Source organism: Eulemur rufifrons, chromosome 29 (assembly GCF_041146395.1).
Source record: "Eulemur rufifrons isolate Redbay chromosome 29, OSU_ERuf_1, whole genome shotgun sequence".
In the NCBI taxonomy this organism is placed as follows: Eukaryota; Metazoa; Chordata; class Mammalia; order Primates; family Lemuridae; genus Eulemur; species Eulemur rufifrons.
Window position 1 is genome coordinate 74,595,361 of NC_091011.1, and position 23,174 is coordinate 74,618,534.

The window sequence follows — 23,174 nt, forward strand, 5'->3', positions numbered from 1 at the left end:
ATTGTTTTAAAATACTGAAGCAAGCCTTTGTTCCAGTAATTGGTGCCATTTAGTAAATTACATTCCATTTGAGTTCCATCTCATGTGAAATATCATGAACTTTTTAGAAAGGACTAAGGAATAATCAATTTTTTAATAGTAATTCCCATTATCATGATTTCATATTTATTTATCATCTCCATTGACATTAAGTTATTTAAAATTTTCTAATGTTAATTACTAGTAAATTTCTACATAAAACTATAATATTGTATTTGGTATAATATTTAGCTGTGTGAAGAGGCTATAAATGTGACTGGGTATACCTTTTTAAGATTTTTTTAAATTAACACATAATTATACATATTTATCAAGTACATAGTGATGTTTTGATACATACAATGTATAGTGACCAAATGAGGCTGATTTTCATATCCATCACCTCAAACATTTATCACTTCTTTATGTTGGGAACATTCGATATCCTCTCTTCTAGCTATTCAAAAATATATAATTATTGTTAACTATAGTCATCCCTCAGCGTTATAGAGAACTAGAACTTATTTCTCCTATCTAGCTGTAATTTTATACCCTTTAACCAATCTCTCCCTATCTTCCCTCCTCCCTACATTTCCCAGCCCTTAGTAACCACTATTCTGCTTTCTACTTATATGAGATCAACTTTTTTAGCTCCGACATATGAGTGGGAACATGTGGTATTTATCTCTCCGTTCCTGGTTTATTTCACTTAACATAATGAAATCCTGTCATTCACAGCAACATGGATGATCCTGGAGGTGTACCTTTATTTTTGTCATGACACTCTAGAATAGAGCTACCAAGGCCATGTATATCATGGTGTTTTAGGTCTTATCAGTTACATATATTACAAACACAAGCAGTTCTTCCTGGTGGGGAAGAAAGTGGAAATGTTTGAGCGTTGCCCCACTATGGGCAGGCTTGAAAGGTACTTGTGCAGGAGGAAAGAAAATAATTCAGTATATCAGTCCAGGTCCCAACAGGAAATAAATGCCACACTCAAGTGGAATAATTAAGGTTAATTTAATAAAAACAAATATTAACAGATGTGTGGAAAGGGTTAATGGAAACCAGCAAGGGATAGTATTGTACATTTAGGGCTAATGATATTGGCAACCTTGCTACATCTAAGCCTGAAAAGCAAGAGAAGGTGTAGAGAGAGCAGATGCTGTGGCCTCTGTAGTGGATCAGAGCCATCCTGTGGCGACCAGTCGGGTAAGGATCCCCCTGAAGAGTAACCTCATTCTCCTGACATCTGCCTCCTGGCAGAGCAGAATGGAGACAGGTGGAGAAAGGATCTGGGAAAGCAAAGGAGAATATACAACACACTGAGGAAGAAGAGACCTGAGAGGGCAGAGCAGAATCAAACCTCAGCATCCTCTCTTGTTGGTGGAAGGCTGTGACCTAGAGGAGAAAGAGGAGGAGAAAGAAAAGTCTTCAGACACTTGCCTTATTTGGTTTATGGGGCATTACCCACGGAGGTGGTGCCCCAAAAGCAGTGGCTCACGCAGGCTTTGAAACACCAAGGAGAATACATTGGCACTGCCGAGGGAAGGAGCCAGCAGCCACCACATAGAGGGGGATTTAAAATGAAGGGTACAGGAGCAGTGGTTGGTAAACTTGACTTGACAAATTCGTAGTATTTCATGCTATTGAAATTAATTGTTGTAATAAAGGGTCAAATCAGAACAGATCCATGTTGTAATGTATCTTCCTGGAGCATGATGCTGAGATGGGATGAAAACACTGCTTAACCCATCCCCTATTGCTGCATGACACCCTAGAATCGATACCAAAGGCCCTTTGCTTTCCCAGATCCTTTCTATTGCTTCATGCAGAAATGAATGAAAGAGACTGGCAAATATAAAGAGTACATCGATAATGATTTTTAAGCCTTGAATATGGAAATGAATAGTTTGAGAAATATTCCTTAGATCCTTTCAAAATAGAAATGTATGACTTTGCAAGACAAAGAATTTTCAGTATAAGCAAGGCTTTACATGAAAACTTTGGAAATGGAAGTTGGGAAGGATAACAGGTGTGACCTAGATCAAAACTACAGCAGAAGAGAGATTCACAGGAACTCCCAAGAAATTATAGGAAAGTATTTATTAAGGTATTTGTGGTCAAATATGAATAAAGTTATCATAGGGCATGAATGATATATTTGCCTTGAAATGTTGACATAAGGCAGTATGACCTCATGGAGATCAACAAGACATGGTGGGGTAGGATTAATGAATGGTCTATTACTTTCATCAGGTTCTGAGAGTTATCTGAAACTCATAAAGATTAAAATCCGCTGCAATAGAAAGCAATAGAAGAGATATGTATGTGTGGGTATCTAGTTTTGTCTTCGAAATGTCTAATAGAGTAAGTGGTGAGTAGCATTATGTTATAATGAAAATGTTAAGGAAATGCATTACTTTTGGTAAGCTATGATAAAGTATTAATATATTTATGTGGGAATATAAGCACAGAGAAATAAAAGTAATATTGTGGGAGTCTATAGATCATACAGAAAAAATAGATAACATATCTTTTGGGAACTTTAGCTGTGAATGGGGAGAAGAGAGGTAGAATGATAACTAGAAGCTGAAATAGAGGTTTTCCATTAAGTCTCTTTTAAGTAGGAGACACCTGAGTTAATTTAAGCTGATAGGAATGATCTGTTTGAGAATTGGAGAAAACAAATTGAAAACACAAAATAGAGGGAACTACTCACTTGTGTTCAATTCCCAAGAACATGGTAGGGAATAGATTTAAAACACAGGTGTAGGAATTAGCCTTCAAAAGGAAGGGAAACAAGTTACAACAGGGTGGGGGGGCAGGGGTGATTTGGTTGATGTGTGTTTTTAATATTAGGTAGAAGTACGTTTTTGTGTTGGTTTCTGTTTTCTCTGTAAAGTAAACAAGAAGGGCATCTCCTGAGAATGAGAGGAAAAGATTGCAACGTGTAGATTTTGAATACAGTTTTGGCAGAGAGTAAGAGTGTGGAGTGATACCAGACAACTAGGTAAATATTCTGATTTGCAAAAATGAGGAAGAGTTTAGAAACTCCATACTGCTAAGCTTAACCTTGATCCTCAGCAAAACTCTGGATCAGATTATAAAACACATGTTTTATAATCAAATTTTCACCAAAAGCAATCAAGACAGATTATTCTTATTTAATTTTTATGAGGTTTTTAAGTTTGTAGATGAGGGGAATATTTTGTTCAGGAAATTATTTGGTAAAATCTCTCAGGCTGTCTTTGTGAACAAGCTATCAAACGGAATGTACACTTTCATGAGGAACTGCTGACTACCAGTAAGGAAATTTGTCTAGGGAATCTGAGAGGGTGGCCGTTTTTAACATTCAGTACAATTCAGATAAAGCAAACTCACTTATTAGAGGTGTCATATAAGCCACAGAAAATGCTGTACAACCAACCAAATAATTAAGCTCCAAGTAATGGGGCAGTCGTTAAATTTGGATCCTGTGTTCATACTGTGCAGCTTTCACGAGACACGTGCTCGTGAGCACACGTGGTTTAAGGTTCAGATTCTTTCTGCTGACGTGGGTCAGGTTCTCCCTGACTGTACTTAGTCACTCTTTTCTTTTAAGGGACATGACATTAAAAGATCTATATAGATGACAGTTCTAACAAATTGTTGGATACTGACAAAATCATGTCCCACATGGGCTGAAAAAAAGAAAAAAGATCTTGATACCTTTGGCAACTTAGTTTTCTAAACATATGATTAGACATATTATAATATGCCTAGTTTTACAGAGAGAAAGAGAGAGAGAGAGAAAGCACACATGCATAGGTTTTGGTTGACTTCTGGCCAGAAGACTCCTGGGCCATGATACTAAATGTACATAAATGACTTGGCCTGAATGGTGGTTTTATGGCAAACACAAAATTAAATAATTCATGGTAGAATAACTTTTTGACAAGTTGCCTTTAAAATATTTACCTGAATCTTAAGTGGAAAGTATTAAAAACAAAAGTAAAACGAAACCAACACCTCTTTCAGTTCCAAATCTTCCCCTTATGATGGCTTTGAAATTATGACTTATTCTGAATATATACAACTAAATATTATGAATGTCCAACTACTTTGGTCTTTGAAATAATTTATCCTTTCTTATTACAATAAGCTACTTGTTATTTAGCTTGATGCCTGATGAACTGAACAAAGAAGCATAAAAACAAGAAAATAAATACTATGTTAAATAACCCTTTCAATAATAAGTGCAACTACAATGTGGCTTCCTTTTAAAGCTGTGGCATCTATTAATTTAATCACTTCCTCCCATAGCATTAAAATAAAGGCAGCCATAAATAAGAGATGTGTTTTCATTAACTTTAGTTACTCTGGCCAGAGGATAGAGGCATGGGGTCTATAGAATGTTGTTTTATGAAGATAAAAATGTTCCACGATCCCACAAGCAGCAATTAGCATTATAAAATCGTGTAAGATATTAAGATTTTGTTTTACTTTCTTATGTTCCATTAAATCTTGTTTGCTTTTCAAAGGAGGAAGAAGAGGGGAGACACATGGAAGAAGACACTATTGTGAACCCAGGTAGAGACAGTGCCACAAACCAAATACGGAAAAAGGAACCCCAGATTTCTACCACAACACACTACAGTCGCGTAAGAACTAAATACAATGAGGCCAAGACTAACCGATCTCCAACAAGAGGAAGTGAATTCTCCAGAAAGGGTGGTGTTCCCAACACCTCTGTAAATTCCACTTCCCAACCAGTCAGTGAATTAGCCACAGAGAAATCTATTTTCTTGACTTCTCAGACTATGACAGAACTGCCATCTCACACTGTTGAAGGTACTTCAGCCTCTTTAAATGACGGCTCTAAAACTGTTCTTAAATCTCCACAGATGAACTTGTCTGGGACTGCAGGATCTTTGAATGCAGTTTCTATAACAGAATATCAAGAAGTGTCTACTGATATCGGTGAGGAAGAAAGTTTACTGACCAGTTTCAAGCTTGATACTGGAGCTGATGATTCTTCAGGCTCCAGTCCGGCAACTTCTGCTATGCCGTTCATCTCTGAGAACATATCCCAAGGGTATATATTTTCTTCAGAAAACCCAGAGGCAATCACATACGACGCTCTTATACCAGACTCTACAAGAAATACTTCAGAAGATTCGCCTTCATCAGGTTCAGAAGAATCATTAAAGGATCCTTCTGTTGATGGAAATGTGTGGTTTCCTGTCACTACAGATATGACAATGCAGCCGGATGTTGGATCAGGTAGAGAGAGCTTTCTCCAGACTAATTACACTGAGATACATATTGATGAATCTGAGAAGACAACTGAATCCTTTTCTCTAGGCCCAGTGGTGTCACAGGGTCCCTCAGCTACAGATATGGAAATGCCACATTATTCTACTTTTGCCTCCTTCCCGACCGAGGTAACACCTCATGCTTTTACTCCATCCTCTGGACAACACGATTTGGTCCCCACTGTCAACGTGCTACACTCGCAGACAACCCAACCGGTATACAATGGTGAGACACCTCTTCAACCTTCCTACAGTAGTGAAGTCTTTCCTCTAGTCACCCCTTTGTTGCTTGACAATCAGACCCTCAACACTACCCCTGCTGCTTCGAGTAGTGATTCGGCCTTGCATGCTACGCCTGTATTTCCCAGTGTTGATGTGTCAGTCGAATCCATCCTGTCTTCCTATGATGATGCACCTTTGCTTCCATTTTCCTCTGCTTCCTTCGGTAGTGAATTGTTTCGCCATCTGCATACAGTTTCTCAAATCCTTCCACAAGTTACTTCAGCTACTGAGAGCGATAAGGGGTCCTTGCATGCTTCTCTGCCGGTGGCTGGGGGTGATTTGCTGTTAGAGCCCAGCCTTGCTCAGTATTCTGATGTGGTGTCGCATCAGACCGCTACTCATGCTGCCTCAGAGACATTGGAATTTGGTAGTGAATCTGGTGTCCTTTATAAAACATTTATGTTTTCTCAAGTTGAACCACCCAGCAGTGATGCCATGATGCATGCACGTTCTTCAGGGCCTGAACCTGCTAATGCCTTATCTAATAATGAGGGCTCCCAGCACATCTTCACTGTTTCTTACAGTTCTGCAATACCTGTGCATGATTCTGTTGAGGTATCTTATCAGGGTTCCTTATTTAGCAGCCCTAGCCACATAGTGATGCCTAAGTCTTCGTTAATAACCCCAACTGCATCATTACTGCAGCCTACTCATGCCCTCTCCGGTGATGGGGAGTGGTCTGGAGCCTCCTCCTCTGATAGTGAATTCCTTTTACCTGACACAGATGGGCTGACAGCCCTTAACATTTCATCACCTGTTTCTGTGGCTGAATTTACATATACAACATCTGTGTTTGGTGATGATAATAAGCTGCTTTCTCAAAGTGAAATAATTAATGGAAATGAGACTGAACTACAAATTTCTTCTTTCAATGAGATGGTTTACCATTCTGAAAGCACAGTCATGCCCAACGTGTATGATAATGTAAATAAGTTGAATGCGTCTTTACAAGAAACCTCTGTATCCATTTCTAGCACAAAGGGCATGCTTCCAGGGTCTCTTGCTTATCCTGACACTAAAGTTTTTGATCATGAGATTAGTCAAGTTCCAGAAAATAACTTTCCAGTTCAACCTACACATACTGTATCTCAAGCATTTGGTGACACTTCGCTTAGACCTGTGCTTAGTGCAAACTCAGAGCCAGCATCCTCTGACCCTGCTTCTAGTGAAATGTTACCTCCTTCAACTCAGCTCTTATTTTATGAGACCTCAGCTTCCTTTAATACTGAAGTATTGCTGCAACCTTCCTTTCAGGCTTCTGTTGTCGATACCTTGCTTAAAACTGTTCTTCCAGCTGTGCCTAGTGATCCAATATTGGTTGAAACCCCCAAGGTTGATAAAATTAGTCCTACAATATTGCATCTCATGGTATCAGATTCTGCTTCAAGTGAAAATATGCTGCACTCCACATCTGTACCAGTTTTTGATGTATCACCTACTTCTGATATGCACTCTGCTTCACTTCAAGGTTTAACCATTTCTTACACAAGTGAGAAATATTTTGAACCAGTTTTGTTTAAAAGCAAAAGTTCCCAGCAAGTGGTACCTTCTTTGTACAGTAATGATGAGTTGTACCAAACTGCCAATTTGGAGATTAACCAGGCCTATCCCCCAAAAGGAAGGCATGCATTTGCTACTCCTGTTTTATCAATTGATGAACCACTGAATACACTAATAAATAAGTTTATATATTCTGATGAAATTTTCACCTCCACCAAAAGTTCTATTACTGATGGGGGATTTGCTGGTATTCCAACGGTTGTTTCTGATACATTTGTAGCTACTGATCATTCTGTTCCTTTAGGAAATGGGTATGTTTCCGTTACAGCTGTTTCTCCCGACAGTGATGTAACCACAACCAAGTTGCTGTTTCCTTCCAAAGCAACTTCTAAGCTGACTCATAGTGCCAGACCTGATGCCGATTTAATGGGTGGTGGTGAAGATGGTGATATTGATGATGATGATGATGATGATGATTATGATGACAGAAATAGTGATGGCTTGTCCATAAATAAGTGTATGTCATGCTTATCCTATAGAGAATCACAGGAAAAGGTAACAAATGATTCAGACACCCAGGAAAACAACCTTGTGGATCAGAATAACCCAATCTCACATTCACTCTCTGAGAATGTTGAAGAAGAAAATAGAGACACAGGTGTAACCTCAGACAGTCAAACTGATACGGACAGAAGTCCTGATAAATCACCACCAACAAATGGGCTACCCCAAAAGCACAATGATGGAAAAGAGGAAAATGACATTCAGACTGGTAGTGCTGTGCTTCCTTTCACCCCTGAATCTAAAGCGTGGGCAGTTCTGACGAGTGATGAAGAAAGTGGATCAGGGCAAGGTACCTCAGATAGCCTTAATGATAATGAGACTTCCACAGATTTCGGTTTTCCAGACACTAATGAAAGAGATGCTAATGGGGTCCTGGAAGCAGGTGACTCAGAAATAACTCCTGGATCCTCAAGGTCCCCGACACCATCTGTTACTAGCAGGCACTCAGAAGTGTTCAACGTTTCAGAGGCAGGTTAGTTATGGATCAAAAAGATAAATCAAGGTGTGGTGGTTTTCTTGCTCTAAAAGTAAAATAGAAAAATTATGGAAAGATAGAAATTTGTAAAATGGCACATTTTTTTTTAATTTTTTTGAAGTTTTTCACTATTATGGGTGCATAATAGTTGTATATCTTAATAGGGTACATGTGATGTTTTGATACAGGCATACAATGTGAATTAATCAAATCAGGATAATTGGGGTATCCATCACCTCAGGCATTTATCATCTTTTTATTTTAAATCAAACGGTTCAATGAATCAGTTTACAGCTTTTAAAGTATGCTTTTATTCATAATTTCACATGATTATTCAACATGTTTTTGTCCTTAATTTAATTCTCTCTAAAATAGATAAAACAAATTTTATTTATCATCAATATTTCATATTCTACAGCATACCTATTTTGTATGGGAGCAATTGTGTGTGCATAATACATTTTTAGCACACTGCTTTTTAAATAAGATCAGAGTGTGCAATTACTAGATGATTTTAATTTTCATACTTATTTGTGTTCTAAAATAAGTTGTAAACTATTTCTATTGAATTATAAAATGAATTATAAAATACGATAATATGATATAAGTGCCTCTCTCTGACACATTCCGTAGAAAGGAATTAGATAATTTGCACACCCACATCAGCTTTGGAAGCTTTAAAAAAAAAAATTTCATTACTAAATTTTGAGAGCTAATGGTGAGGTTAAGAAAAGATTTTAATTTTTTAAAATGATTTCTTTGATTATTTTAATGTTGCCTAAAGAGGGCACTGTGATCCAACAAAATACATCTTACTTTGTGCTTGCTGTTATACACGTAAGTTATAGAGCATTAATATGCATAGTATATATAGGTATTGTATGACAAGATGTAAAACAGTAGAACCTCATCAAGTAACAATTTTCTGTAGAAATACATTTCATTTGTTAATGTATTTTATGCAAATTAGCTTATTGGCCAGATGTTTCCTAGAGCAGATTACTTGCAGCGTATATAATGCAGATGTCTACTTTAAATGCCAATGAAGTGAAAGGGAAGTTCAATTCTATTAAGCATATGAAATATTAGATAATTTCATTGAATTTATCAAAACAATTTTATAATTTGCTTTTAGTAAATTTTAAGGTATTTTTTAATTTAACCAGGAAAATATTTAAATCTTAAAAGTAAGTCAAAAGTTAGGCTAATGTAACGAAAGGCAGTCATTGTATAATAGTGAATACTTATAACCCAGAACGTAGACATCAGTCTCATTAGGATATTTTTCCTCTTTGTTATTTCGTTTCTTGAATTAGTTGTGTATTTTTCCTTCAGTGTAGCAGCAATTAAAAGTTTATACATTTTGACAGAGAAGTTTTTCTGTATCCTTACTTGATACCTATTTAGCATTGTATTTCAGTTTAAGCATTTAAACACTGACATCTGAGAATGAATAACGAATCTGTAGGTTATTATATTCATTAGTGTTGTCATATATATGAATTGTTATCTGCCCTCAATTATAGAACTTGTTTTTTCAAATTTTTATTAGATTTATGTTAAAGGAAAATATCAGGAATCTATCCATTTTTCTATATTACTAGGTGGTGACATTGATATGTTCTTGCTAGACTATACTATTATAGAAAGAATATATTTATAATAAAATGCTAAACCTAGAATTATTGACTAAAACTTACCAAGATTCTCTTCAATGCACTAATTAGATTTATTTAATTATTAAGTGTATATTCCCTCACTAATGAAGAGAAAACAACATGAATGTAACATCCAACCTCAGCAAGTAACAATTAATGAAGTAAATAAAATCAAGTAAGATTAGGGGAAAATTCTTGCCTATTTTTAAAACTACACACACATATATATATATATCATATATTATCTGTCTTATTCAATAATTGAATATGCCCCCTTATCAAATGTATACAGACTCATTCGGAAACTTAAAAATTTTTGGTGTAGTTCCAGAATGTAGAACAATTTACAGGACATATTCCTCAAAATAATATAGATAAGGCAAATACTGGTATTTACAATTTATGAGTAAATACTAGATTACTTGATCAGGCCACATAAGGAGTGAATACAAAACTAACCCTGGAATGTGTTATTGGTGTCTGTCTCTTAGAGACTATGCTTTCATAACTGAGGACAGTAAAATATATGTAATGCTTAAATTGTAATACCAAGTTATACTTTTTTATTCTTAAAACATATTTTTAAATATTAATATTAGTTCTTTATTTTGTAATTGCATTAGTAGGTTTTTATCATTCAGGTAACTCATGTACACTACTGAGCCATACCAAAACAGATAATTCAGTCTCAAAAAATGAAAATAAGATCAATACAACTAGTTTTTCCTCCTTACAGTATACAGAGCAATCAGCTGATTGTACTTTCATGTGGTATCCCATTGTATATAAAAGAGCTAAGTTTCATAATATATATCACCATAGACTTTTCATTATAACTCCTCAGCTAAAGGATTTAAGATCAGATATCCCAGAAAACTTATGAGAAATATCTACATAGAAGGCTATATGTGTGTGTGCATGTGTGTATATAGTGCATGTATATAAATATGATGTATATATGATATATATTACATAATATGCATTATATGTCTTACATATATATCACATATATGATCAGACACATCTCATATATGTATGCATATACATCTATATAAATGATATGTATTTATCTCTATACCCATATTCATATTGCTATGAATATTTATGGCTATTAAAGACCTGTGTCATTATAGAGGCTTACTTTGTACATATATTAATGTACATCGTTGTATCGCTAACTTTAACGTGGATCAAAATCGTATGGAGGACTTGTGAAAACACAGATTGCTAAGCCTTAACCATAGAGTTTCTGATTCAGATGCCTTGGTGTGGTTTGGGTGGAGCCTCAAATTTGCATTTTGAGTAAGTTGTGAGTGATGTTGATGCCTCTGTTCTGAGGGCCACACTTCAAGAATCACTGATACAAATAATAATATTAACCACCAAAGGTACTGTATTGGGTACCAGGACTTCACTAAGTGAATTGTTTCATTTATTACCCACAAACTTACTTTCCATTTAGGTGAAAATAGTTCCAATAGGAAAAATGTGAAGACAACTATGTATAAAATAAGATGTTTTTCTAAATTTCATAATGAAATTTTCAGTACATTCACCATCAGATTATTTATGTGTCTAGATGTGTCTCCATACAATACGTAATGGCCAGTTGAAGCTTGGCCTTTTCTTGCAGGAACATTAAGTACAGCTCAGGGGTCAGTTGACTTAAAATATTTTCACTTTTCTTACCGTTTTATGATTTTTAATCACATCTTTGATTTTTACTTTTTTTCTAGCAAATCCATCTATAATTATAAGAACATTTTGGGAAATGTGTGTGCCCTTTATATTCCTATGATACATTTCCTGTATTCATGGATTAACTTCTTGGCCCTTTCTGCCACCATCCTTGGTTACCAAAGAAAGCTATTATTTTAAATCTTCAGTTCTCTCAAATTTCTTAAATATTCAACATTAAATTAATTTCCTCTGCCTCATGTCACTAATAGTAAGAAGATTGGTATAAAAGCATCAAAAGTGCTAAGTGTGTAGGAAGCATGTACACTTTTATAAGGAACTTTAATTTCAGAATTTTTACAGGTAGACAGAATAAGGGCCCTTGCTTTGTACACCGTCAGTCAGCATATCATCAGTTAGAAACAGTTCTCATGCTCAATCATCTTGGTTCCCAATGAACACTCCTTTAAGCAAAGGAAAGATTTTTGCTAGCAACTAAGACAACTCTGGAAGTTTTTTAATAACTTGGAAGAATATCTCCACTTGCAATGATTTTCAAAGTGATGGTACAATAATGTACCTGACTGGTCACAAAAAGAGTCATTTGCCATCTTTTAACACATTAACTGCCAGGTGAGTTGTATTTAACTAGTTTTGAGCCCGGGGCCTTGTGAAGCATATGTAACTCACATGTCTCTTTACCTTGGGACCTATTGGGACCTAAGTAACTATTTTTCAAGTTGCATATAACTCGTGCACAGAAAACAATAAAAAATAATAAATTTTTCATTAAATTAGAAAGGATCATTTTGTTTTCAAAGTTTTTATTCTATTTTCATCATCAAACCCTGTGGTCCCAAGGAAAAAATTTTTTCCTAGTGTGGCAATCAATGTGTTAAAATTAACCCAAAGACCAAATTTGGACTTTTTCATTATTTACATTTGCATATTTGAAAAGAATTTCTTAAATTTATGTATCCCTTCAATTACATGCAATAGTATTTTTATTTTTTAAAAGAAAAAACTAATGGGTAAGAAGAGCATTCAAAATAGCATTTAAAACCAATCTACATTTAAAATTAAAATAGTTTGCTGGATTGAAAGATTAGCCCAACGTAAGAAGGGTTATCTTAAGATTATTTTCTTTATGAAATTATTAATTGTTTCTATTTACCTAATACAGAGTTAAAAATAATTCCATTAAAATTAATTTTAGAAAATTAAGATAATGCATGGGGTGATTCAGTAAGTAGCATTACTTTTCCTGATCATTTTAATTAAAAACTGGGTGGTTTTCTTATTTTAATACTTCTGTTTTCCTTATAGCAAGTTTTTCAAACCAGTGTTAAGCTCACTTCTTGCCAAGGCACCCCTACCTGGGTCCCAGTCTCTGTTGGGATATTGTTGTTTTTCAACTCTAATAGCCCGCCTTAATTTCTAAACTTTTTTTTTACTTAAATTGGCTTATAATCGTAGACATTATTGGCATCATAGAGTCAACGTTTTAAAGGTAAGTGACAGCAATGAAGGTTGCAATAATCAGTTGAAAGTGTTGTGACTTTTCCTTCAGTTTAAATATCAACTCTCTCAATTTTCTCCGACTACAGAGGCCAGTAATAGTAGCCATGAGTCTCGTATTGGTCTAGCTGAGGGGTTGGAATCCGAGAAGAAGGCAGTTATACCCCTTGTGATCGTGTCAGCCCTGACTTTTATCTGTCTAGTGGTTCTTGTGGGTATTCTCATTTACTGGAGGTAAGTTGAGTGTTTTTTTGTTTTTTTTTTTTTTTTGGAAAATTTAATTCATAAAGCTCAGATTTTGCCCATATTTCATCGGAAAGCTCCTCAGCGCATAGTCAAAGTTCCTTTTACTTAAGAGCTTCCATTAATTTATTCGAGTAACTATGAATTCAAGGTGAATTTGTGAACCCAAAGACGTAATAATATTATAACAGTTGATTGTTCTTCATGCTTAAATCAATTAAAGGTAAAATGGAAGAATTTTTACTTCAGGTACTATTTAATACAGTATTTTGACAGTTGCATTTTTATATTAATTAAATTAACATTCAAACATTATCATAACATTTAACATATATCTAAGCTTTTCACCAGCTGTTATAATTCTAAACATTATTATTTAGGAAAATATAACTTGATATAGTAAAAACATTGGTTTTTTAATAACAGAAGAGTTTGTAGAAGATGCATATCAACTGTGCATACTGATTAAAAATGATAACTTATGCATAAAAGTAAAAATCAAGCAATTAAAATATAGATGTAATTAGGGAATAAAGTTAATGACTATATTAAGAAGCATGGGCTTTTTAAATTACTTATAATTTGCTTTGAGGATGAAATATAGCTTCACTCTCATCAATAATCCATTAAAAGCTTTAAAGGACAAGAATAATTACACCTATCATAAGCTTCCCATCATGTAGAACACAGAACACACAGAAAACTAGTAAATTTACTAGGGACATAATGTAAGTCAGCATAACTATGTTTGTTGGAGAACAAGGACTTTACAATCATATAAGGAATCATATCTGTAAACTAAGAAAGGACATAGTGTGGTATTTTAGACTTTTGTTTTAAAAGAGAATTTTGTTCAGAAGATCTGTAAAATTCCTTTTTGTTTAGCAGCATCATTCTATACGTTTATATCACCACTCTTTATGTGTTCTCCCAAAATATATTCTCTCAGTTTATTCCAAAATATTTACTCTATTTATTGACTGTTTCCCATGTACCTAGTACTGTGTTAACTACTATTGGGAAATATCAATAACGAATGAATGAATGAAAGTCATTGCTTTCAAGAAATCTATGCTTACTGGGAAGAAATAATTTTTCATAAAAAGTATATAAAATATTACACAGAAGGGTATGAATAGCAGGTGAAATCTAGCATTAAGAGGGGTCAGAGAACAAGGGAGCTTGACAGGCCAGAATGTGCAGGTTAAATGTAAAATAAAATGTAGGGCTCAAGCTGCATAGGATTCAGAAGAGTTAAAGGAAAAGGGCATTCCAGGCAAGGACACAGCAGATGGAAACACTGGGAAGTAGAAATGAGCTAGATGTGTCAGAGACGGTGAGGCACGAAGCATGTAGTTGCATGTAGTTGGACATTGGTTGGCTACGTTAGAATGTTTTCATTTCAGTATTTCATATCTCACTTCCTTTACGGAACAGAATAGACTATGGACTGTGTAGAACAGATCATGCTTTGTTACCCTACATGAGTTAGGAGTCTATTTTCTCCATAACAAGAGGCAAACAAACCTGCTTTCTTCAGTCTGCACCCCAGTGATTCCTATAATTACCAATGATTCTTTTTACAGAGGATTCCATGCTCAGCAGATGCTTTGAGCATCGTACATGATCCATAAATGTTTATTAAACAAGAATTCATATTGCTTTTCTCTCCCCTCCCCACTGAACTTGTTGACCAAACTTTTTGCCACATTGATATCATGTTTGTTCAGATTACTGGTTTCTATCTAATCTGATGTTCTCTGACAAACTAATTTTTTTAATTAGTGGGAAGCAATGTCTAACAAATTTTAAACAAAATGGAAAATATAACCAAATTCTACTTTGTAGTAAATAATGCTAGTATAAAGTTCCAATAAAGATGCCAGATGGTTTATAATTATAAGATTGAAATAATTAAAGTGACTCTCTTAATCTCTATTACTTGTAGAGCAAGTATATACAAATATATTTTTTATAAATTTAAAAATCAGTGTCTTATTTAATATAATTTGATATTTCATGGAAAATTAAAATCTAAAGTGGTTTTTAAGCTTCTATTAGTAATGGGTCATTTTATCTGTGTTATATGGGAAAAAGATAAAACTACCAGTTACAAACATATTAATTTGACCTTCGATAAAATGTTTCTGCTTTCCTCATAAACTCTATGTGCCTTGAATACAAAGTATAGCAGTGTAAAATACAAGTACTTTGATGGTTTTATGTATACATTTTATATCTGCCAAATATTTTATGTCTATTAAATGTTCTGATAAAATGTATGCTCTTTACTTGCCCATTTCAAAATGTTAAATAGTGTTAAATATCTGTCCTACTCACATTCCTGTGTTTGAAGTTAATTCACAATAAAATGTAACTTATTAGATCATTATACACTTAAGGATATTATGTGCTGAATCACAAGATAAGTGCACAACTTTAGTGCATTTTTCAAGGTTTGTGTGAATTATTCAAATTTCAATGTAGGTGCATTTGTAAATGACATGATTTCACTAGCAAATATGGAAACATTTTAGACCTTTGTGAAAACTACAGCCTGTGGAAAAGTTTAAAAATCTAGTGACATATCAATAACAGTACTAATAGTTACATAGCCCATATGAGTTTTTCTAAGTTTATATTTAAACATTTTTTAAAAACAGCTTAATTTGAATAAAATTAATATATCATAAAATTCACCTATTTAAAGTCTACAATTCAATGGTTTTTAATGCATTTTAATATTTCCCTAATGACTATTGATGTTGAGTATTTTTTTCATGTGCTTACTGGACATTTGTATATCGTTTTTTTAGAGAAATGGGTATTTAAATTCTTTGCTGCTTATTTTTAATTGGGTTATTTGTCTTTTCAGTATTGAGTTGAAAATGTTTTTTATATATTTTAGATACAAGTCCTTTATCAGGTATCTAATTTGCAATTATTTTCTTCCATTCTGTGAGTTATTTTCTAACTTTCTTGATGGTATCTTTTTTTAAAGTACAAAAGTTTTTCATTTTGATGAAGTCTAACTCATCTATTTTCCTCTTGTTGCTTGTGTCTTTGGTATCATAACTAAGAAGGCATTGCCTAACCCAGACCACAAAAACTAACTTCTAGATTTTCTTCTAAGAATTTAACAAAGTTGAAGGACTCATGCTTCCTAATTTTGAAACTTATTACAAAACTACAGTAATCAAGACAGTCTGGTATTGGCATAAGAATAGACATATAGATCAATGGAATGGAACTGAGGGACCAGAAATAAGCTCTTACGTTTATGGTCAATGCATTTTAGACGAGCATCCCAAGACCTTTCAATAGATAAAGAATAGTCCTTTCAACAAATGGCACTAGAACAATTGGATATCCATATACAAAAAAAAATCAAATTGAACCTTTTTGCACACTTTTGCAAAAATGTACTCAAAAGGGACCATGGACCCAAGTTGAAGAACTAAAATTATAAAATTCTTAGAAGAAAATATTTAAAAATATTTCTAATGTAATTTTTTAGGGAAAAAATAATTATTTTAAAAGGAATATAATAAATCCTCTCTTTTGTCTGATTTATTTAACTCAAGGTGTTCCCATACTTTTTGTATAAACCTTGAGAGGAAGCATGTTTTAGCAGAAAGACAGAACAAATTAGAGGTGATGAAATTTGGCTCCCTTACCAAGTCGTGCCTGGCACTTGCTCTCTGGCCTCGGACATGTCACTTGCCCACCTAGGAATTAGTTTCCTCTGTTTATCATTGGTGTGGGTTCACTACATCATCTTTAAGATTTCAGTAAGACCCTCTTTAGGGGTTCTATGAATGAATTCAGCATGCTAAATATTGTTTAATTTTTGTATAAGCATACTAAGGAATGGAATAATACACACTTCTAGCTTTTAATTCTAAATACTTACTGTGATGAAAAGGTGTAAATTAAATAATCAGATTACCATTGATTGATAGGACCTATGTCTACAAGTTTAAAACAGTCATCACTTTTCCATCATGGTTGAGTGATAATTAGCAGGAGACATAGTTATCAACACTTAGCACATAGACGTGAAGACATTCACTGCTTATACTGAACAGATGGAATATAGATACTGAATCTTGTCATACATTAAATAATATGCCTTGAAATTACTTTCCAGATGTTTTAAGGTATAATTTACATGAGCCAAACCATAGGTTTCTAAGATGCAAAATGAATTCAACAGGGAAGATTTTCAAATAGTTCTTTTTAAAGGAAAAAAAGAGAAAATTTTTGAGAGCTTTTTTAAGAGTTAGAACCTAAAAAATACCAAAGTTATCTTTAGCAAAATGGCACACCTTCAAAAGCAGTATAGAAAAGGACTTTATACAGACACAATTGTTTTGACTGGGGGGAATGGGAAGAAAAGCAATATGAATTCTCTCTTGATCTTAAATTCAAATTTGTGGGTCATTGAAGATAGCTACCAACCCAGAATTGGAAGCCTTTTAAGTAGAAGGTCACGTCCTATGTAAGACTGTATTCTAAAATATACCTAAGCAATATACAAATGACCTCTATCTGTAATGTAGCCTATATTATTTTAAGTTTTCCCACTTACAAGCTTTTTGGTATTATTTATGAGGTTCTTTTTGTAAATTAATGCCAAATGACATTATTGGACTACTTATTTTCTAAAATCAACAAAGATTTGATTACAAAGCTGAAAAGAGTAGAGCTGATATTTACCCAGATACTGCAATGAACATTAGCAACATGTTCAACCTCAATGCTAATATGTTTTAATTTACCCTTTTATATTCTGTGGGATGCTGCCTTCTTCCCTTGCAGTCAGAATTATTGGTGCATCCCCTATTCATCTATCCATCCATCCATCCTTCTTTCTTTACCTGTATATCCCATCTCTGCCTCCAAAATGTCTTGCGATTTCAAGTTATCCCATTCGAGGCTCAGGTAGGCAAGAGAATCTAGGATGCAACTGAACAACATATGGTTGGTGAGATTTACTTCCTATTAGAAATTCTTCTACTCATTCAACAAACATTGAGCACCTGTTGTACTCCTGGCACTATATTAAGAGTTGGCTTTACATAAAATCAAGAGAAAGGGCTCCACTTTTTAAAAAAATGTAATAAGGATATAGGCACAAAACAAGTATATTACAAAATAATTACCCTAACCACCAATTAAGAAAAATACTTAAAATAATGTAAGATCATGTCCAGGAAATGAAGATTATCACTGGATTGCCTAGGTATATTTTTCAAACAGTCTTCATATGGGTGAGTGTGGATGGAAGTTTGTTTGGGGTGCAGTGAAAACACAGACAGTGGAGTGCTAACCGCTGCTTAGGAAATGAGAGACTGTTTCACAGAGGAGGTATCTCGGAGCTGTCTTGAAGGAGTATATATTTTTGCCTGGCATAGTGGTGAGTGAGGGATTTTGGTCAGAAAGAGAAGCATGTTTAAAGCAGGGAGGTGAAATACCAAGTAGGAGAGAACAAGGCAGGTTCACTGATCTACAACATGTTTGTATTATTGGACTATAAACTTCAAGGAGAAAAGTCAAGCATATAAAATACAGAACTAGAACCAATGGCTAGAAGGAGAGAGAGAGAGAAAAATATCAATAGTAAGAGCAGGAATACCTACTCTTTGGATACCATTTGGAGGTACTTAGAGTTTTGAGTTAGTACAAGAAAAAAATATCTAGCAACTAAAGATAACTGATAAGGAGTGAGCTCCTTCTCACTGAAGGTATTCAAACCGACCTTCTTAAGTTTATGTCAGATTCTTGTATCAGCTGTGATACTGCACTAGCTCCTTTAAGGCATTTTACAACTTTAAAATTCATTGAAATACTTTTTAAAAACCTGTTACCAGCTTGCATAACCATATTTTAGAGAAATCAAAAGGATTTTAATTCTGTGATCTTAAAAGCACATACCAAGTGCAATGTTTACATATCAGTGTGTCAGAGCATGCGACATCCAGGGTTGCACAGATAATCCACACTTTCCCTATAGTTTCTGCTTCAGTCTGGTTTCAGTTCTGCTCGTGTGGACCTTATGTAGGAGAGTTTCTTTATCATGGGACCTGTGACGCTCATCTCTCTCATTCCGTATCAGTCTGCCACTTTGCAGGATGTGAATCTAGCTCAGGGTCCCTTTGACACTTGATTCTGTATCCACTCACCTTCTTCCTGTACCATCTGTTCTTTCTTGAAGATTTTCTTGAGTTTTGTCAACATAGTTCTCTCGGGCTTGGTTATCAAGGCTTCTACTATCACAGCAGACGGCTAATTTTTTTTGTGTACATCACTTCTTTAGGGTTGTTGTTCTTGTTGGGTTTTTTTTTTTTTTTTGCATATTACATTAAGGTTATAAATAAACCATATATAATTTTACACTACTCCTACTTATAGCAGTTTATTCATTGAACAAATGTTTGGGGGTACCTACAACACGACAAACACTCTCCTTAGCACTGAGGACTAACAGTGCAATGATTAAGATGAAGTGCTTTGCCTTGTTGGGCTTATCCTCTGATAAGAAGAGAGCAACTGTAAACATGTACAGCAAATAAACAAAAACATAGATAGTAGTATTTCAGATAATAAGTGTCACAAAAGGGCAAAGAATAGCGGCTTAGTGGGATGGGCTGATGCTTTTAGCTATCAAGGTGAGGGAAGGACTCTCAAAGAAGGTGGCATTTGGGCTAATGCAGAAATGAGGAGGAGGAGGCAGACAGGCAGAGGGAATGATGGCCAGAGCCAAGGTCCTGCGGTGCTACTGACAGGGCTTCTTTGAGGGAGAAAGAGAGGATCAGTGTGGGCTGGAGCCCAGTGGGTGAAGAAGAGAGTTTGTAGGTGATGAAGCTACTGAAGTAGATGGGGGCCAGGTCACCAAAGGTCTTATAGCCCTTGCTAAAATAATTGGATATTATTCTAATTGAAGTAAGAAGCCATTCAATAATTTCATCTAGGGAACTGATTTACTGAAAAATATCGAGATTTAGGTTTATCACTGTGTACGAACAAATGTAATGTTAAAGCTCATTAGGATGAATGACTTGTAGCTGGAGGGTTTTAAATGGAAAGTGAGATTGGCATTTTCACTCAAACAGATACTTCTGTTTCAACTTAACCACTCATGAATAATAGTTCAAATAAATTAAACCACCCACATCAAAGAGTCTTAGCAGTTTTAATTATCTAAATTTTTAAAATGAAGGATGGTTTGCATTACTTTATAGCAGCAGTTGATTCTTTTCTCAGTAGTTTGTAATGTACTCTTACCAGATGTTACTCTTATTATCTGAATGAAAATAGATTCAGGTGACATTGTAGGTCATAGTTGTCATTGATTCCAAATATATTCATTCTCAAAACCCTCATCAACAAGGGTAGCATCTGTTGCAAAGAAAATCATCCCTGTTTTTTTGTTGTATGCTCATTATTTCCTCATTTAAGTTCTGTCACTACTGCAGTATCATACTTACAGTATAAAGCTGCCTTCTTTTTTCATCAAAACGTTATCACTGTTGAAATTTCATTTCTACATAGTCAGCTTGATGCCTTTTGCTAGCAGCTGAATATGCTCAGAAGGACATAGTCACTTAAATGTTGAGTGAAAATAGCTTTGGACATTATTTCTTTCCACTCTGATCCTATTCAAGGTAGCAGGACACTTTGGTATATAGCAACAATGGAACCTAGGGCATTGAGATTTCCTACATCAGCAAAGTGCTATTTGATACTTTGAACCAGCTACAACTTCAAATGCCATCTCTGCTTTCAGTATATCTGATATTTGCTTGCTCTTCTGCATCTGGTATGGGGAAAATTTGGAAACCACAAAATTCTTTAATGTTTGTGACTTGTTAAAATAGATGTAGATCCAGCAATCCCTTTTCTGGGTATACATCTTCTTTTGTCTTAATTCTGGAGGTTTTCAACATAATTTTTAAGCAGCTCAGATGTTGTCTTATTATATCCATGGAAGATAGTAGTATAAATTGCTTTCCTTTTTTTTTCCCAGGAAGTGCTTCCAGACTGCACATTTTTATTTAGAGGACAGCACTTCCCCTCGAGTAATATCCACACCTCCAACACCTATCTTTCCAATTTCAGGTAATAGCTTAAAGTGTGACCGTGAGTAGCTGGTAGATGTTGAATGAAAAGCACATTGTTGGAAGGTTTGCTTTTATTGGAGTACTTTGCAAGTGACTATAATGTAGATTAATACATATTTGTACGGCACAAAATATTTATTACGTCATGTATAAGGCATGTGGGTTTATATCCTGTTCTCATTAATTTTAAACATTTATAACCATTCAGATGATATGTTGAAATAATTTATAATTGTTCAGGTATAGTATGTTTAAAAAAATAAACATTTATAGAAATAAAATGTTAGTTAAGAATAATGCTTTTACTCACTTCCATTACTTTAGTGGAAATTTAAGCAACAAAAATCAGACTAAATCAATGCAATAAATGTGAATAGGAGAAAATGACAAAAATAAGAATAAAGTCTAATTCCTTTCTGATCATTTGAGTTTATGTGAGAAAAAGTTTGTTAACTACATTAGAAAAAACTATGAAATGATGGTAATGGTGAAGAAAACCATAATACAAAAAAATGTAGATTGCTTGAAACACTTTTGTCTCAAATGTTGGGATAGTTGAATATTTGGGAAAACTTTGGCTATTTTTATCAGAATATACTTGGATAACAATACTCAAAAATTAGCTAGGGTCATTTTGATTGAGACACCCACTGGCCCTAGAGTTCACACTGTAAGATAGATTATAGCCACTTAATTAATTAATATTTTATAACATCTCAGAATGAAAAGTGGCAAAAAAAAAAGAATTTGTCTAGAATTGTGTGAACTGGGGGATAGAAGACAAGATGGGAAATAGAAGTTATCAAACCAGGAATACAAAAGAGGAAATTAATCTATGTGGTCATTTTAAAGAAGTCACTTTGAACTGTCTGATTGATGCTCGATACATTATTGCTAGGGGCCCAAGTTCTACATGATGTCATCTTCTGAAATCTCATGACTAAAGGAAAAAAACAGAATAAAGAGAAGCATTTAATTTTTTATATTTACATATTTATGTATGTTTTTATATATTTACATTATGTACAGTATATATTAAATATGTATGTATTTTCTTTTTATGTTTTATAAAGATAAGGAATAGGAGTATTTTACTGATTTTCCTCTTTTGTCAACTCTGTGTCTTTAAACACCACTATTTTATTTCTGCTTTTCTATTTTATATTAAAATACTGTACATATATTTTAGTATAGCAGAGTTTCTCATTAACGTATTTGGAATTTTGAAACTAACGGCTGTCAGTTAGTTTTGATTCCCTTCCTTTCCAAACATATCTCTTTTACATACCCCATCAGCATGACTATACAGATTAACTCTAATATTATCCAAAGTCCAATGTAGTTTATTATTAAAAAATAAAATTGTCCAAAATCAGGACCTTGTCCAGGAAATCCAAACCTGCCCCCTTTGAATGTCAAAAGAGTGATGAAGGGCATCTCCTCATTTTACTTGCTTGGCTTTCAAAGATTCACTCTTGATTACCTGAATGTGCATGTTTTCATGTAAAATCAGAAAATGAAAAGATACGTAAGTCTCACTTACTTGCAGACCAATTAATAAAAGAAATTACAAAAATACCTGACTCAATAAAAATTAGTAATCTGCTTATGAAAGGAAGTTGACTGTGCAGGATAATATCAATGGATTTGAAGGACATTGACTAGAACTAATGATTTAAGTGTGCAAGTCATTTCTGTTTTCTTACCTAATTATAAAAGCTACTTCCAGGCAAGGTCCTTCTGTAGGTGTGAAGGTAGAATTGCACCTTTGTCTAGTATTTCTTAAGCTTGACTGACTAATTCAATTTTAGTATTC

The 23,174-nt window shown here is 34.3% G+C and overlaps 1 protein-coding gene across 1 annotated transcript in view; it reads left to right on the forward strand.

Moving 5' to 3' along the window:
* PTPRZ1 (protein tyrosine phosphatase receptor type Z1) overlaps positions 1 to 23,174 on the forward strand; it is a 111,594-nt gene that overhangs the window by 61,272 nt on the left and 27,148 nt on the right. The window contains exons 12-14 of the mRNA XM_069461654.1: positions 4,545 to 8,136; positions 13,082 to 13,226; positions 21,265 to 21,356. Of these exons, the coding sequence (XP_069317755.1) occupies positions 4,545 to 8,136; positions 13,082 to 13,226; positions 21,265 to 21,356 (3,829 nt within the window). The remainder of the gene's footprint in view (positions 1 to 4,544; positions 8,137 to 13,081; positions 13,227 to 21,264; positions 21,357 to 23,174) is intronic.